At 37.4% G+C, this 19255-nt stretch overlaps 1 protein-coding gene across 2 annotated transcripts; it reads right to left on the reverse strand.

Annotated features, from left to right (window-relative positions):
• Positions 1-77: 77 nt before the first annotated feature.
• Positions 78-14123, reverse strand: GTPBP10 (GTP binding protein 10). Of its 2 annotated transcripts, XM_067291730.1 has the most exons (10): positions 14031-14123; positions 13336-13529; positions 13147-13238; positions 11859-12003; positions 9388-9461; positions 7365-7417; positions 3614-3721; positions 3013-3090; positions 1907-2030; positions 78-1113 (listed from the first exon to the last, which is right to left on the reverse strand). In XM_067291730.1, the coding sequence occupies exons 1-10, from the start codon at positions 14061-14063 to the stop codon at positions 893-895; spliced, it is 1122 nt and encodes a 373-aa protein (XP_067147831.1). In that variant the 5' UTR covers positions 14064-14123; the 3' UTR covers positions 78-892. The 2 variants fall into 2 exon arrangements, with proteins under 2 accessions (XP_067147831.1, XP_067147832.1); XM_067291731.1 differs by lacking the exons at positions 11859-12003; positions 13147-13238.
• Between the last annotated feature and the right edge of the window lie 5132 nt (positions 14124-19255).

Genomic DNA, 19255 nt, shown 5'->3' on the forward strand with positions numbered 1-19255 from the left:
TCACCTAGTTTTACAGAAAGCTGAGATTCACACCTAGTCCCAGGGCTGAGGAAAATGATGCTTTAAGATAAACACAATTTTTAAGTATTTGAGTAATTTAATGTCAAAGGCATTGGCTGCAATACTCATATCAAGGCCTTTTCAAACATTACAAAAACTTATTCTTTACATTTTTAAGGGAGCTTTTAACAGATCTTTGGAACAATTTTATTTAAATGCTCTGGCAGAACATCATATCCATTTGTTCTTTATTTTAACTCATTTCTAGATAATCCATTTTCACCCATTTAGCATCACTTCTTTCAACAAAGCTTTTAACATGACCCACGAAACACATCACTGCAGTGTTTAGTGCAAAGGCTAGTGCTAATTCTATGACTCCTAAGACTGGCTTAGTATTATGCTTATGGGGTTTGCTGGGTCTCTGACAAAACTACATAATCTTCTACTAAGAAACTTTTATAATTTACTATTTTGTCATGTTAATAGTACTTTAAATTTGTCAAATAAAATTACAATTTCAAATAAACTTTTATTTAAAAGTCTGGGCAAACAAGTTATAGAATAACATAGGAAATGCTCAAGAAGAAAGGAAAATGATCTTTATAACTATTATTTTTTTCCTCCAAAAAATATATATATATATTCCTGAATGACACTATTATGCTTAACATTTTAGAGAACGCTTGTCTTACGCTGTCCATTTCTTACATACCTGATTACATTTTAGCTTTGTCTTAAAAATGGAACAAAGTTCAAACAACAGTGGTCTTGGTTCAGAGAACAACAAAATCAAGGCCTGTTCCATGACAAGTGGTTGTATTTATGGTAAAATACAAATAAATCATCCACTCAGAAGTCTGTAAACACTGACTCACATTATCTAAGAATGCTAGCCTTTATTCATTTGTTTTTCTTCTGAAGTTCGTAAAAGAAGTAGTTTCTTTTTCCGATAGTCTTCATTCTCCTTCTCTGCTTCTTCATCTAGTGATTTTCTTATACATGTTTTTAGTTCCTCAATTCCTTCTCCAGTATATGTTGATACAGGAATTACATCTTTGAACTTGATTGTACTCTCAGGAATCACATCTTCCTGTAGTAAGTGTAAGAAGTCTGAAACAGCATATTGAAAGAGTTAGTAAAAAAAAACCCATATAGTGTATCACTATAAAGCTCATAAAATCCCATTTCATTTGGAAAATAAAATATTTTTATTCTATATTAATTCCAGTAATGTTTATTATTGTCATTTATTTATTAAAGTTCATTTGTCTTTAAAAAATAGCTAAGAAAGTCTCAGAAGACAAGTACTAGCATAGCAGTTGCATCATACTGTTTTTACACCCTTCCTCTAAGATGAGGAAATCTCAGGTTGTAGAATATGGGGGACAACAGATTGTTTTAAGCGTTCCTGTTTCTAGTCTGCTCCAGGAAATAGGAAGAACTTCACCTCAGTATAAATAACAAAACTGAAATACAGTAAACCTACATAGGGCTGCCCAAAATTTTCATGTGCTTGGGCCAGTCTTCACATGATAAGTTTTATATACTTCACGATAAGTTTTATATACTTCAGTGCCTGTAAGGGAACCATCAAAGCAAGAGGTTATTGTTATCTGAGGTATCTGGACTCTCCCATATCATAGCTGGGAAAGATCTTCCAGGATCTGTTTTTGTTTTTTTTTTTTTAAATACACCCCCAGCAGTGAAGCCAGCACTAGAGACAAGTAAAGAGATGTCTAAACGCAGGAACTGGTTTTAAAGAATACATTCAAATAATAAATTTAATAGCTGACTTGAATTTAATTCAGTTTCAAACATCTCCTTGCCAATGCCCCCAGAGTTACCCCTCATGAAAGCTTACTACTACTTTTGTCCAAGCTAATTTTTTCAAGTTAATTTTTACCTTGAGGATTCTGTAGTTGCTTCATAAGTTCATTCAAGTTATCCTTTGAACTAGGCAAATCCATTTTATTAATGGCAAGAAGCGCAGGCTTTGTTAGAAGTTCTTCTTTGTACAGTTCCAGTTCCTTAAAAGACAAGTGAATTTGACTTAGTATTTGTGGTTTAACAAGCGCTACTTCAATTTGACACCTTGTCTCTTAATAGCTTAATTGTCTAAATAGTCCCCATGGGTAGGCACCTGTGAGGCGTACCGAGGTGCTCAAGGTCGGTGTATTAAAGCAATCTGACAGAGGAAAACAATTTTAACAAACATTCAGTGATCGCTTGCTCAAACATAGATGTTCCAGGTAAGCAGCCTTGACATTTCTGAAATATCCTCCTACAAAAGAATGACAGTTTTGTTCTTTTTTTTTCCTCCCTGATACTTATATAAGCTCATACACAAAATCAATTTGTTCAGAAAAAGTTCAGACTTATTAGCAAAGTCTTTGGACAGTTTTCCGATTCTTAAGCATTTTAATGGACAATGCTTTATATTGGACAAAAAGCACTAGCATGAACCAGCTAAAGATAAACACAGATGAGAATATTCATTATGTAAAGTCATAGAATAAGAGGAAGAAGAACTGCTGGACTTTATATAAAATGAATTGATTTAATCAGAAACAATGACAAGAGATGGAAATAATGAAAGTTTGCAAACCTTTGGCCTGATGCCTCATCTGGGCCTCGATCTCTCTTAGTATATGCAGTAAGGGCATCAAGGCAGGGATTCAACTATACCCATGTATTTCTACTTCCTAAAAGGCTACCAAACTGCACATCAGAAAAGGTTTGTTTTTTTACCTTAGCTTGACTATGAGAAATAGCTCCTTTCAGATGCTGCACAGATTAATGAAGAAATAGTCATGCCTAATATAAAGCAAAGCAGTTCCAACAGGACCGATAAAATAAAGGTTTCATCATTCCAGAGAATTTTGAACTTGTTAATTGGCCTCATAAATCCAACAATCACATTAACATTTGAAACTTCTTGATCAAAACTGCATAATCCCCTTTCTAGGCTCAGTAACAACTACGACCAACAATGAGGAAGATGAGACGTACCTTTGTTAGAAGCAGTATAGTTTCAAAGGCTGTTCTGAAACGAGTCTTGACAGATAGCTGAAAGCCAGATATATCAACCTGAAAAAGTTACACAACAACAAGCTTTGTGGTATAAGATTATGTTACAATATCAAGGTACTCTGAATCAACTACTTTGCAATAAAATGTCTATGAGCATGCCCTAATTCCTAGGCAAACAAAAAGACAACTCTATACCAAAATAAAATCACACACACTGGTGACACAAAGCTATTGATTTTGGCAGCATGTTTCTCAAAGTGCAGATTTTTAAACCTCTTTTGTAAGGGGATCTAATTGATTAAAAAAAAAAAACCACCCCCATGCCTTAGCTGCACTTGGAACACTTCCCTGATCTAAATTACTTGGCAAACTTGATAATAAATTCTATTTAAGGATTGAATTTATCATCAGTCATTTGAGCTTTCCATTCTAAAAACAGCATTATAGCTACATTTGCTTATCCTGAAACATGCAAATTGCAAACATGATTTCCCAAATTCCAAATACACTGCAATTAAAATGTATTTTATTTAAGGTACTGCCTTTGATTTCAATGAGCTCTAAATTTTATTTAACTTACAACCAAGAGAAGCTGTTTTGTTCTTTCTATGTGTTTGAGAAATTTGTGGCCCATCCCTTTGTTTGCATGTGCACCTTCAATCAGTCCTGGGAGATCAGCTACTGAAATCTAGGAAAACAAAAATTTCAAACAAAAGATTTCCATTAAGCAAAAATGGTGGGTTTGGACTATCAATATCTACTATGATTTCATACAGACAAAATAACTCAGACAAAGAAGTGTCAGAAATACCTATTTTGAGACTTCTTTTACAACTGTGTATTCCTTGGAATTGCACAAGGGACCAGTTCTCTGGCAGTATGCACTGGCTGTTTCAATACATTTAAAATCTGTTATCAGAGGCAGGTTAAAACAAAATGCTACTATTACACAGGCACTGCAATCCTCAGCTTTCTCCATTTATTCATTTATAGCTATCTGCCAACTAGAAAATAAAGGATAATAATACTTCAGCAAAGATCTTCCAAAAGTTACTTGCTACCTGAGAATAAACAGACTCTGGAAAGCAGGCAGATTAGGCTATCAAGTCTGTACAGAAATCAAACCGTCACTGGAAAAGAAAATGGAAGTCTGTTCCTTGTAGCTACAGAGAATCATTTCTCCAAATGCAAATCCACGTAACATTGTTCCCCCAAACACAAGCAACTCCAAGACCTTCTCTTCTCCTCTTAAACTGCAATTAGATTGAGTGGTACACCAGCTGCCAACCAGAGACAAGCAGGGACTGTCAAAATGGACAAGAATCTTGTCATTTTCTCTGCTGGTTGGGAGGACTGTACACAGTGGTGTGGGAGAGCTAAAACAGATGGAGGAACAGCAGAATAATAAAAAAAATCCAAACTCTACTCGTAAGTCACAAAAAGCTATGACAGAAAGGGAAGTAAAGAAAGGCTTCAAATCTATCTGATACCCATTTAGACATCAACTGGATTCAATAAAGCTGGGCCCAAAGCCAGCACACAATAAAGTTTCCAGTGTGCTACCTACTGTAGGATGGGGCCTTCTGGTAGACTGCTGCTCCATATCTTGCTGGTGAGTTTCACTCCCACTCACCTGCCATGCTAGCTTTTGACCATTTTGCTTTTCCTATATATTGCAAGTCTTGCCTCTGAATTTTTGACTTATAGAGACATGAGATACAGGTGGGTGAATCACAGACTTGCAACTAGAAACAGTCTAGAGAGAACAGAAACATCCACTTGCAGGTGTGATGTGTTTGGGTGGTGTACTAGAACCACCACCACTTTTGTTCTGACTTTAGCTGTCTTTCAAAGAAGAAATATTTTTACAGAGCTTATAAATAAACTCAGATTCTCCCAAAACAGCACTTGGTTCGCATATTTTGATAGAAGATATAAAAGGATCTGCCAGTTTCCACAATCCAGTACTAAGATCTGAATTCAGACTTCTATTCAGATCCTCTACTTTTGTGCCTTTGTATCTCAAAGTCTTTTTTTTTCCAAGTACCAGATAATGACTCAGATGGTAACAGATAACTTGCATGTATTTTGTCCTTTATAGCAAACTATGATAAAACAAACCAATTGCTACATATTTTCTTAAATATTTCAGTGTTCTGTAGGAAAAAAAAGATATAATTAGGAATAAGTAGAGGAGCCTGTTGAGTGTGGTACAAGACAGTCACCTTAATTATTGCTCTTAATTGCTCATTTTTTTTGTTTTCAGCAGTTGCTGTACTGAGATCTGAAGTACTTCCTCTTACTCACAGATACTTATTTTAATGACAATCACTACCCCCCTTGACTTTAGAACAGTGCTTACAGTTTTTATACAGTACGCAGCACTGTAGTATAAAAATAATAAACTCCAGAATCAGCCAAGAGGAAAAGGTTATTGAATACGACATCAAACAGACTGTAGAAAAGAAAGCCAGAGCGAGTAGTTTTCCCATGGGAGTACCACATACCAGTACAGGTGACAGTTTCTGATTCATTGCAGGTAGTTTTTCAAAGGCTACAAACAATCCTGTTCTTTGCAGCACAGTTTTCTAGAATAAGTTACTCTTAACTAAGGGAATAAAATGGATGTATGAAAATTTTCCCTTGGATACTTAGAAAGAGATATAGCTCCTTTATTAAAGTATTTTTAACAAAATTGTGTAAACGATATTACAACTGTTTCAAAGGATTCGATTGTTAATTCACTCATCTTGCTGCTTAGTAAACAGTACTCCGATCAAAGTGCAGTCAACAAAAATGAGATTATCCTTTAAGATCAAATAATAGCTAAAAACCTCAACAAATTAAATAAGCTGCTTGAAATTTTCAAATCTTGTTAAAAAAAACTTTTCCAGTATTTTTGCATTTCTGTACTTACCCAGTATTTTTCTGATGTACCTAAAGCATGTGTGTAATGAGATAATACTTTAACATGTCATCATAGACAAATCTTGATTACCCACTTTGCTAAAAGAAAACAAAAGATACATGTATACTCCTAGGTGTCATTTACCCTGCAAAAAACTACTTCATTCTCATGAAGCTGAAGGGTGCTAAGGACTCTTATAATTCTCTGCATTGTAAAATAAGATAGAACCTAATTTTCACCTGCAATTTCTGATAAGTAATAGGTAATGTTTAGAATCTGAAAGGATAATGTTTCACATTTGTGTCAGCTAATTCTATTTAAATACACTTGCAAGACATGCGGTAAGAAAACAGATATTATAAATATTAGATAAAATTAACAAATATGTCTGCTCAAAAATTAAGTGCTCAAATACCAAATTCTGCATTTTAAATTTTCTGAGCCTTTAACCGTGACCCAAAGCATCATTTGCAGGGAATATGGGGAAAGAAGCTTGATACAAAGAAATATAGTATTGATTTCTTCACCCAATTTGAATAAATGCAGATTTCAAGCATCAGCTACTGAATCCCCTAAGATCATTGCTTCTGAGAAGGAAAAGAGTTTTCTGCCTTTTCACATCTGAAGTATGCTTTTTCGGTTAACTCATCTGCAACCCTTTTATGCATTTGCCTTTTATCTTGGAAGTGATGAGCTCACACATACTTAAAAAGCAAAACAAAAATACATCAAAGTAGATTCAAGCTTGAGGAATCAAAATGTTTGCTCTAGCCCTACATAAACCTGGGGCCCAATTCTGTACCAAAATCTACTTGCAAGGAAACTGTTAGAGCCTCACTTTGGGTTGGGCAAATCCTCCCCCCGCCCCAGTGGATACTGTAAAAAGGATTCCAAGCACCACAGAACTATTTGTTAATTTTACCTGAAGAACCTGGTTAGAGTTGGGTTGACAAAAACCAAGGTGGTGGGGCAGTAGTACCACCAGTCTTCCTAAGTTACAGTCTACCGCAAATGGAACTGGATCCAGGTAGTGCATTATCCTGTCTGTTAGGGCAATCACTCTCACTCTATATTACTTTAATTAAAAAAAGTAAAAAAACCCAAAAAACAAAAAGCACCACACACACGCGTGCACACACACACACAAAACAAAAGGAAGTCAAAGCAGTCTATCCAGAAAGCCAGAACACTAAGTTATGGCAGATTGAGTCTATTTGCTATATTCCTTTTCACTCACTGGTATGGACCTGCAGCTATTGGACAAACTTCCATAAAATCCATGTAATCGTACGTATACACGATATATACGTATGAAAAAAAACACGTAGGAAGTTTCCTTTTGCTTTCTGAAATGATGTTAAACAACATCACATGCCATTATATACACTTTTAATGAACAACAAGAATGGACTTTCATACCAACCTGCTTATAATCTGCATACATGATCTTTCCCAGTTCAGGCTTTATTGTTGTAACTACAGAAAGAGAGGGAGGGAGGGAAAAAAAAAAGGGGGGGGAGGGGAAGGAAACAAGAGCATTTGAAACATTTTAAAAACTATTAATGTTACAAGAGCTTAAGTGTAGCAGAACTTTTTCCCTTCCTATTTACATGAAACAAGGCTTCTCATAGCAAAATAAATAAATAAATAAAATAGGCAAACGGAACAAAGAAAAAGACAAGAGATTACAATTAAACTAATCAGTAAAACAATGGTTCATCAAATCTTAGCACTGTGTGCAGTTCTGTTCCCTTTATCCCAGGAAGGGAAATAGAGGAGCTAGAGAAGACTCAAGACACAGAAAGGATGAACCAAAGTATGGAATGGTTTCCAACTAAGGAAAGGCAAAGTGAGCTAGGACTTGTCATCCTGCAGAAGAGACATGCAGGTAAGAATGTCAAAAGCTGTACAGAATCATGAGTGGCATGAGAAGATGAATCGGGGTTATTACCCCTTCCAGCATAAGCATTAGGGGCCATCACTAGAAACTATGTGGTGACAAATTCAAAACAAACAAAAGGATGCAGTCTTCAAACAACACGTAGTTAAGCTACAAAACCCCCTGCCACAAGATGTGTGGATGCTGAAAAACTTAGTTACTTATGGGGAGATTGGACAAGTACACTGAAGACCATTAAATACATAAAAATAATGTCTGGCTGGGGAAGTCCCTGAACCTCAAATGGTTTAGCCTGGATGCCCACACACAGGAAGTATCTAATATATTTGCTGTGTTCTTAAACTCCTCCTCAGTCATCTTCTTCGGTTCCTCTCAGAAGTAGATAGCAGGCAGATGAACATCTCCAACTTTATGTGGTTATAATTTCTTTATGTTTCTACCTGTAATATTTCTATTGTCCTAATTATCAGAAAATTCAAGATTATTTTAGGACAGGTCATGAGGGGCTTCTTTGGTTCTCCCTTTGCCTCTGTGGTTGTACCATTTTTGCTGCTAGGTATTAAAGAGTTCAGTTAAGACTGATGTGAAAACAGAAGCGATGGAGACAGAGCCACAATAATGGAGAACAAAGAACAAGTGATTTCTCTGTCATTTCATCACTTGGGACAGAATTGATGATGATGCAAAGAATGAATATTTGCATCAGTAAATTGGGAATCAAAGGCTGAGGAAAGAAATGGAAGGTGGACAAACATCTGCAATCTTGATCTGTGAAGCCACTGCAATTATTCACATGCACCATTCTTCTCTTTGGCAGTTTGTTTTCCAAGTTATTACCCCCTTAAATAATTTTGACTAGCTTCAAGTTTTCTTCCATGAAATCACTATGACGATTATGTGGCTGGTGACTTCTTCATTCATGAAACTCCATGTATGGTTATTCGACCTGGATGTAGATTTCAACACAAATCTGTTTAACCCTTAGCATCTGAAGGCAAGATGAAAACTCTGGGAAAATGATCTAGGCAAAAAAATTTATGAGCAGTTCCAGCACAGAACTAACTGAGCTGCTTTAATTAAGGAATGACCTGATAACTAATCCTAATTTATTGATAGAACACTAATAAAAACAGCATTTTCCAGTGGAGGGATACAAGAATAAAATCTTACTCTATTGCAAGATACTTATGCAAAGGAACAAAATGGTGTATATTTAGCAGACTGAGGCTATTTCACACAATGTCTAGTCTCAGAGGCAATAATAAATGGGTTGAGACTAAAACAAATGTAAAACAGACTTTGTATCAATAGGTTCAAGCACTGTGAGGTGATGCACATGAAAAAATGAGGCGGTAAAAGGAACTGGATACTGGAACAGCAAGCTACCTCTTTAAAGTATTTCTAGTAATTAAAAATCTATACAACACATTTAGCATGTAACATGGTTATTTCCTGTTCTCTATTATAAACCTGTAAATCAAGACAGAGAAAAGACTTCTTGCTCTTATGAAATGCTACAGCAGTAAAAACAAGAATATGAACTTACATGCATAATCTGCAATCTGAGATTTGGCATGAGAAACCTTGCTTAGCAGAGATGATTTTCCTGCATTTGGAAACCTAGAAGGAAAGTCAGCATTTATACAGTAAATAAATACTTATGTGATACCTGTGTATTTTATTACACAATATACTGTATTACTTTAATCAACCTCAATGTTACAGATTCATTTCCACAGAGACTTTTTTTTTTGGAACACAAATCATTAAGATTTTTAACCAATTCTGAACCATTTTTATAAATTCTGCAATGCTTCCCAGGGCTGCAGGCAGGCAAGGTATATAAGTACACTTACACGTGGAAGAGATTTGAGGGAAATCTTTCAAAGTCACTTGGAAAGAAAAACAGCATAGTATCCATGGCTTCCTGTATTCATTCTCCACAGGCCATTGCTAATTTTCTAAATAAAAACATGCCAGTGAAGCCCCTAAAGCTGGTTAGTGAGACCTGACTGTTGCAACTTTTTCCTTTTACAAGGATCAGCTATACCCGCGTACTAAAACAAAAAAGTCCCTTAAGGGAAACAGTATCTTTTACAAAAAGTTCTCCAGGGATTATATCTATCTGTTGAAATGGAAACCTAAGTTAAAACTGAAAATTTTAAAGATTAAGCCGAGTTGTAAAAGACACAGGAGCCTTGACCAATATCAAACCTCAAGCTAATGTTATAGGCAGAGTATAGACTATAGCCCTTATTCATAGCCATCAGTTGCAAACTGCAAACCATACAGGACTTCTGTTTAAGTTGAATTTACAGTCTGTTACTCAGCACGACATTTCCTTACAACAGTGATCAAAGAAATCTATGTCAATGGGCAACCGGTTATTGGTCACAAGATACAAAGGCATGTGTCACTGAAAAGGTGACATACACAAAAAGCTAATACTCTGCTTTTCAATACACGCACAAAGAATAACCTGTTAACAGGGACAGCTAAGGAGAACATGAGCTAATGAAAAAAAAAACAAAAAAACCCCCAAGATTAATCTTACATTAAGGGGCTTTATTTTTCATAAAGAAAGAGACATAATGACTCTTTTTATAGCAGGAAAATTACTGAGGGTAGTTTTAATGCTCTCTGATGTTGAAAGGTGCCTTAAAGACATTTTGGAAGGTTATTCTGGCCATCTCCTCATGCAAGTATTTTGTTTCCAGTGAGGCACAATATGCTCTTTGAAGTTTAAATTGCAACCTATACTATACATCACAATCTGTACCCAGACCTAATGATCCTTTCTCAAGTCTATGTGTTTTTTGGCCTGATCTAATAGCAAAGCACTTGTAAATCTACTGAAATAAAAACAACAAAATCAAAGACATCAAAGTACAACAACAAAGTATCAGAGGTTGATTCATACTGTCAACAGGAAAATCAGATTCTCCTCCAATTAATTGATAATGACTTTTTCTATGCTTTTTAGAGTGAAACTGTCAGCTAAAATACAAACCAAACTGCAGGATTAAAGAAGCAGCCATAAGCAGTTTTATAATCATTGTCATAAAGCCCCTGTATTTTTCTGAAACTCTAAAAGCAGAAAAATATTTTGCATCATGTAAATACTGAAGACCTCTTGAAAATGATAGAATTTCAGGTGATTGATATTAACAGAACTGTTAATTTATTTCTAATAAGCAAATAAGAAAATTCTAGCTAGCAAACCATGCTGTCTTCAAGTTTCTGTGCTTTAAGGGTATATACTAATAAAGGTATATACCAATAAGATTTTTTTCCACCTAAAACCGCTTTTCTCATTTTACGCTTTTTATGGTTTTTATAAATAGGGAACAGAGGGGAAAAACACATTAATAGATGCTATATAAACCAATACTTTTACAGTTTTAGTTTGTTAAAAGCTTTCTCCAAATAAATATGTTTACCTGTTTTGCTATTCATCAGCAACATTGAAAAGCACCAGAGCAAAACAAATGGAAGTTCTACAGTTCTAGTTTGTAATTACTTCCTTCCAACATTCCATACTGTTTATTTGGGAGAGCAGACTACATGCCCTTTGAAATTTTCATTAAAACTACTACCAAAAAGATCCACTTGTGCCGGTACCATAAAGTGGGAGATGCAATATGGATAGCATCTTGGCTTTATTTTGCACCTCCTACTTACTTCATAAATACTAGCTAAACATTACGATAATCACTTCACTTGCTAAACTCAATTATATTAACTAATGACCCTGATACAAGAAGCCAAACAAACCCACAAAAGCATAAACAATATTTGCCAAATTTTGATACTGATTTGAATCAATTTTAATGGCTTTAATGGTGTTTAAACTGCACCTGATTTTTGCAAACTGCAAGTAATTTAAGCAGTAAGGCAAACCTACACTGACACTCATTCACCAAACTCTAGAATTTCTTTGCAACCTCGTTTGAAATTTACTACTTCATTTTCTGACACCTCAGCTCTCAAACTGCAGTACAGAGCTACAGTACTTACCCAACTAAGCCAACATCTGCTATAAGTTTCAAATCGAGATGAACAATTCGCCTCTGACCCTTGCAAGGCAGGAATTTTGTGGCCAAAGAGCCTCCGAGACCTCCACGAGCTACTAGGCATCTCTCTCCTGCTGTATTAAGCTCTCCTGAAAATAAATTCACTAATGAAAAAGCGTAATTCCCCACAATTTAGTTCTGATTTTCCCACTTAAATCTGTCTTTATTGAAGGGAGAATTTTCATTAAGCATCCTTGCAAGAGCTGTGCACTGATGGGGTAACAGAGTTGCTTTCTTTGCTTAGAAACAAATGGGACCAAATACACATCAAATACTTTCCCTTCTGTCATATAGTTATTAACGTCAGGAAGAATTGCTAAGTACAGACAGGCAACGTATGGCTAAGATGACAGTTCTGAAGCCTCCAATACTTAAGAATCCAAAGATAAAGCTGCAGGTTTTGATGAAGCTGTGGCTATAGCAGTTTTGATTAAAAAAGAAAAAAAAAAGATACTTTGAACCTAAGAATTACAGACATGTAATTCTTACATACACCACACTCAAATGTTCCATATTTTTCCATTAAGATACCTGCTATAATATCTTCCTCAAGGTTAAAATGTTGGAATAAGTTAAAAAAAATACAAGATTTGTTTATATAATACAATGATATATACATTACCTACATACCTACAACGTAAACAAGTTTTGCAAGTCAAGCATAGAGTCATTTGTGACTTCAGTTTGAACTCTGAATAGTGAGAGGAAAAACACTGAGAAACTGCAAAGAAACTACAGAGAGCTATTTCAAGATCACTATTTTGAAAGAGATCTTCTAGGTTATCACCTAACATTTTTTTTAAAACTAGATTATAAATATTTTAGATTACCTGAAGTACTGACCTACCACAAGGATCTTTATTTTTTTAAGCAATTTCATAATTCAGTAAAGTTAGAAGGTCACTTAACTTGGTTCATGGACACATGATCTATGCAAGGTCATTAATGGAGAATCAGTACGACTTCCAACCTTTAACACTTACTGCAAAAGAAATTTTCTTTCTGCTGCATATAGCAATACAAGCTAATTACTTCTAGTTCCTCAAAGAAGAACTTGCTTTTCCAGCAACCACCACAGTGTAATGCCCAAGAAAAGCAAAAAGAAATATATATTTTTGGGACATGTGTAACCTTAAAACATTCTATTTCAGAAGTGTCAGAAGTTTGCTAGATGCCATCAATAAATATGACAGCATCTATTAGATACATTAAAACAACCCAAAAGTTCTTACCAATCTGCTTTCCGTCATCACAAAGAACTGAAATCCCCAGAGGCACATGAACTTCACAGTCTTTTCCTTTTTCACCTTTTAATGCTCTAACACTGGGAGAAGTTAAACCAGGTTTAGTAACTTAAGGTGGCATTTTGCTCTCTAGAAAAGAGGTATGTAGCAACCTTCCTTCATCAAACATACCCTTACCTGCTGTTGGCTCCTGTTCCAGCTACAAACCGCTTCTGGGGATATCTGTCTTTAATGCTCTTTAAGGTCGTTCGTTCGTGGGCAACGAACCAGACATCGCCGCCTCGGCCTCCTTCCCCGCCCAGGCGAGGGTAGCCCATTCCGCCGGCCCCTCCCCGCACGTAGAGCCGCAAGTCGTCCAAAAAGCTGCCATACTAACAAAACAACACATTTCACACAGGCATGGCGCTTCATTTAGTAATTTTATTCCTTCATTTTATACAGTCATTAGAGACAAAGCAGCAAAGACTGCTTATATAGCGCTTTTACACAAAAGCGTTGGCAAACAGAAGAAAAACAAGCGCAGGAAACAGCCGTACAACGCTCCCACACGGTTTTTTAACGCGAGGAGCGCATGGCATCGCCTGCCCAGCAGCGGCTGCACCCCCAGACCGCGGCCCGGCCCGGCGAGACACCGGCGGTAGCGGCGGCCGCCGCGCCAGGCCCGGGCCCGGGGGGCCTCTCGCCGCCCCTCCCGCGGCCCCGCTGCCCCCACCCTCAAACCTCCTCTGCGGGCCCCTCGCACCGCGGCTGCCCCCGCCCCCGGGACTGGCAGTGCGGGAGCCGCCGGCACGAGGGACCCACAGCGCGACCCGCCAGCCCCGCTGCCTCCCGGGGGCCACCCGCATACCGGGCCCGTCCCCGCCCGCACTGACCTTCCGCAGCACCGCCCCGCCGCCCCGCACCATGCTGGAGCCCGCGTCGCCGTCTCCGCCTCCGCCGCGGCCCGGCCTGCGCCGGCGCGTCAGGGCGGCGGGGCGGGGGCAACGGCGCGGGGAGGCGGCGCGGGCCGCGGCAATCCGGGAGCGAGGTGGCCGCGGCGGGCGCCATTACACGCTCGGCCGTGGCGGTGGCAGCGGTGCGGGCGAGGCGGGCCCGCGCCGTGCGCATGCGCGGCCGTTCCCGCCCTCGGGCGCGCGGCGCTGCTGAGCGGGGCGGTGGCGCCGGGCGCGGCTGAGGAAACCGGTCTGCTCGGCGCCGCTGGCACGGTGAGGGATAGGGCTGGCTCCCCGCCGAGTCCTCCCAACACCCCGAAATCCTCACGCCGAGGAGCGTTGGGGTATTTTGGGCGGAGGTACGGGCAGGGGCTCCTGAGGGGAGAACCGGCCCCGACCGCGAGAGCTGCGAGGTTTCGGCAAGGTGCGCGAGTGCCAGCGGTGTATTTTCCCTGGAAACTGTTTCCTGATTAGATTCAAAGTCTGCTGTTGGCTTTGCCTCGGCAACTGGACCCTGTAAGGCCTGCTAAACAAATTGGTAAAGTGTTTCTCTCAGCAAATCGGGGCCTGAACTTTAAAAGACGTTATTTTTCAGGATAAGGATCACAGTGTTGATAGTACACACTACCTTTACCTTTTAGAGTAATTTAATACTTAAAATAGACTCGACACCTGATTTTATCTGCTACATAATAAAAACAGATTACAAAACAACATTGTGCCATATACGTGCCAAACATCCCAACAGAACATTTGATGAGTAGCCAGGATGTATCACAGCATATAAGTGTTGTCCAGTGCTGTTTTAAGAATATAAATTTGTCTTAATTGCTTCATGGCCTAGGACATCAGATTTGGAAATCAGCTTTACAAAATATGTGTACAATAGTAACTGCATAATTTAATTCTGTATGTTATTGTTTGGACTTTTGTTTTAATTTTATTTTGGCTTTATTTTGTAAATAATAAAAGGACAATAGCTGTATTTAAAACAAATATATACATACAGTTCTACATGGTTTTTAATTAATTAGGGTAAATAAATTTTCAGTTTGCTAAGATTTTAGATATAGATTAGGAAAAAGAACAATTTACTTTTAAAAGAAATCAGGGAAGAATGAATAATAAATCCAAATTCCTAATTCTGTGGTTTTCAGCTGACCACACATCTTCTCTCAGACTTAAAAAAACAAACTTTATTTTGAAACTGGGGTATTCAGAAGAGTGTACAGAGAGGTATGACTGTCATTCAGAATGATTATTCATGATGGTCTTGAATGAATAAAATACTGCAGTGGAATAAAAATTTACAAGATACTACAGTATGAAATGCTTTTTTTCTCTTGAAGCATCGTACTGAATGGGAGCTTTTAGTAGTATTTTTAGAAGGCCTTAGTCACCTTTCCAATCCTTTTCCTTCTACCAACATGTATGTAAAAAATACATTCAAAAGCTTTTCACTCTCTTGATTATTATTGACCTGCTTTTTCTGCAGTTCCTTGTTATTTTTACCAATCACTATGAATTCTGTTTCAGCTAAGATACTTAAAATTTCTACAAATTGGACATGCCTGTATTGTATTGTAATGGAATCTTAAAAGCAAAATTTTCAGTTATATAAATGAGAGAGCAAGAAAAGATGTGACTGTCATCTAGTGAGTGTAAGTTAGATCCCCAAAATTAAATGTATGCCTTTCGTCAGTGTCAAAGTAGTTTGACCATGTGGACAAAGGTTAGATGGACAGGGTGAATGACAGAATAGAAGCAGAAATGATTACAACTGCAAACAAATGTAAAACTGTTGAGTTTTGCATTTGAGTCATGCTTTCAGATCAATGTGGGCTACATCTGAAATTCTGAAACAGGTGGTACATAAAACCTAGGAGTTTTGAACAGATCTGTTAAGCATGGTACCAAATGACTGGAAATTAGCAAACATAGGCATACCATCATGTTTAAGGCCTGAGGAGTTCTAGTTAGGAGGCTTTTTGGCTTAGACTCCCTTTCCAGTCGGAGGAGAGAGGCATCTGCAGAGGGCAAGTCACATCTTGAACGGCTCCTTGTGGATCCCTGTCTCTCTCAGCTAGGCGTTTAAAATCAAGTGGGCTGAAGCTGGGCTGTAATTGCTTATATTTAAAAAGAGAAAAGTGATCTGGCCAACCACAGAACCGCAAGTCTGGTCTAAATTGTATGCAAAGCTTTAGAGAAATACAGGTTTGCCAGAGATATATGGATCTAGAAAAAGAAAAGTCAATAAAGCATTTGATATTGTATCACCTGGGAAGGAATGAGAACATGGGGATTAGGAGAGAAACTGTGAAGTGAGATAGCTGCAAGTAAGGTTGAAAAGGAAGATAATAAGCTTCAAGGGGTGGTTTGGGGATGATCTTTAATATTTTTCCTAGTATCCCTGGTACAATCAGTAAGAGCATACTGATGAAATCTGGTAATGATATATAAGCCCAGAGAATATTTCAGGAGATGTGTTTCTGGTTAAAGTAGGGAGATATTAATATCATTGTTTAAGACCTTGGTGAGATTTCATTTGGGATACTGTGAAAATTTCTAAATAATTGTTCTGTAGTTCTAAATAAATCAAGAAAGTTGAACTGAAACAGAGATAGAGAAAGGCTAGAAGGCTCATCCGAGGGATTGAGAGCCTTTCATATGAAAAGATTTTAGACTGGGCTCTGCTTGTTTACTTGAATCAAACAGAGGGGATATGTGTGCTGTCTATAAATATATCAGGAAAAGAAAACATGAGGGATGAAAGCCACTTAATTTGCAGGACAGTGTTGGCACAAGAACAAACAAATATGAACTATTTATTAATAAATTCAGTCAGGAAATTAGAATAATGTTTCTAGTCAGTAGAGCAATCATGTTGTGAAACAGCTTTTCCATGAAATTAGTGGGAGCAAAAACATACCTGTTTTTAATCTGGTGCTTGTTAAATTTATGAGGCGGCTGTGCAGGAGAGCTTTCTGTGCTGGCAGGGAACTGTATGATTCAGGAGAACCTTTTTGTTCTATGTTACTATGCAAATGCTTACGAATATATCAGCAGAATACTTTGTACAGATTTAAGCTTTATAATATGTGAAGGATTTGGGAATCTGATCTGAATAGTAAGCAAAGTTCAGACATCCTTAAATGCACAAAAGTTAGGTTGGGCTTGTGTGACTTCAGTAAAGCATATGATGTGGTATTATATAAAAAAGGGTGAAAAAAAGGGAATTAGCAGGAGGATTGTTATGTGAGACAGAGAAAATGGGGGGAAGCTGCAGATGGCAAGAGGGTTATCAAGGTTCTTCAAGGATCATACCAGTGTCATAGTCCCTGCGCTTGCCTTGGATACCAACGCAAGTATATCAAATACCCTGTGCTCCCATGCTTTGTTCTTCTCTTAAGACGATTACTATTTGAATTTAGTACCATTGAATCACTATGACTGTTGAGAGTAGCGGGGTCTATAGCTTGTTGGCTAGCAGAGCCTTAAATTCAATATGCTGAGCTTAACACACAGTAGGAGGTCAAATCCAACAACAGATTAATGTTGTAGACTTGTCCAGAGGTACTGGAAGAGATACTAACTAAGGTTAATTCAACTGCATGTAATCAACCAACAGCTTAAGCTGAAAAAGAGAAGCAAAGAAAAACTGGTCTCTCCTATGTAACTTGTGAGATGAAAGTATTAAATCCATTGACATTAACACTAGGTTCATTTCAGCACTGAGCAAGCTCATGCCAACAAGAGCAGGAAGTTAAGCAACTTAACAAAATATTTTCTTTGAAATGTGCCATTTTGCATTTTCTGGAATCTTTTATACCACTATGTACATGGTTGCTCATACACAATGCTAAAAATTACTGAAATTGCACTGTAATCATTTAGAACTGAAGTTTTAGGATAGTTAGATGGCTTATTTACTAACTTTTGTGCTTTAAAAATGTATCTGCTCATCTAAAGAGACACTCTGTTTTGCCAGGGTAGTACTGATTCTGTCATCTTTATCTTTTGATTTGTGTTGGCTGTTTAATCACGTAGTGGGTGCACCATACTTGAACTTAAGTAGCAGGACTGTGAGCCCATTCACTGTCAAGCTTGATTGTAGAATGTCACTTCTATTATTTCTTTACTTCAGACTGCTAATTGGTGATACAGAGGGTGACTCAATTTTTCAGTGAATCCTATTTACGTAAGAGTGTACAGATGTGTAGTCACAGAGATAGCTATAATTCAGTCATACAGATGGCTGCTAGCATTTTAAATTTCTCTGAACTGATTTACACATAGTCAGTACATATTCTGAGTTTCATGCTAAATAATGCTTCAGTTCCTGCTTTTTCTGCTCCAGTCACATGCTTGTGTACAATAGCTTGAAAATCACAAAGGTACTGCTACATCAAATCCCAGTTTTACCACTCTGTTTCTTTTCTCTCATGATATAAATCACTAGGTAGTACACTGACTGTCACCAACTTTAGTAAGAAAAAGCTATAAAATTTCTTTCCACCAGGATTTTAAAACTTCCAGCAGCAGTTCTTTGAAATTTGTAGTTTATGTGCAGTATTTTCTCAGTCTAGAAAAGAAGTAACATCAATGGAAATGTTTAAAAAGTAAGCTGGAAACATTTTAACAACGTAGCTTTATTTTAAAGTAGAATTGGAATAACTAAAAAATGTGAGTCAGTTTTCTTCTGTGCTTTTCTAAACATGCACACAATACTTAATTGCAATACTGGAAAGCTGGCATAAAGGTCTTTGAAGTTGAAAGAAATAACTACACCAGCATATCTGAAGTCCAGGTGCTCTAAAAAAATTGATGTATTACTTTTACAGGGTTTTTTTTATTTTTTAAAGGAGTTTAAGCCAATGCCAAGGATATGCTTTTCAGTACAAAAAAGTGCCACCAGATGGAAATACTTCCACCATTATATTAAAAAGAATCAGCTAAAGTAGAACAGCTCAAAACTTCTGCTATAGAATGTTGGAACATGCTTTATTTTGCCTAAGTTCCATTATCAATGGAACCTTTACCTTACCTTTTCTGAACTAGAAATGGTAATAGTAACACTTACCTAATAAATGTGATCACTGTCTTTCTTCATGGTACTTCTTTAGTCACATCCTACCATCTTCATGTAACATTCTGCAGAATTATTA

The sequence above is a fragment of the Apteryx mantelli genome, chromosome 2 (assembly GCF_036417845.1).
Source record: "Apteryx mantelli isolate bAptMan1 chromosome 2, bAptMan1.hap1, whole genome shotgun sequence".
Classification (NCBI taxonomy): Eukaryota; Metazoa; Chordata; class Aves; order Apterygiformes; family Apterygidae; genus Apteryx; species Apteryx mantelli.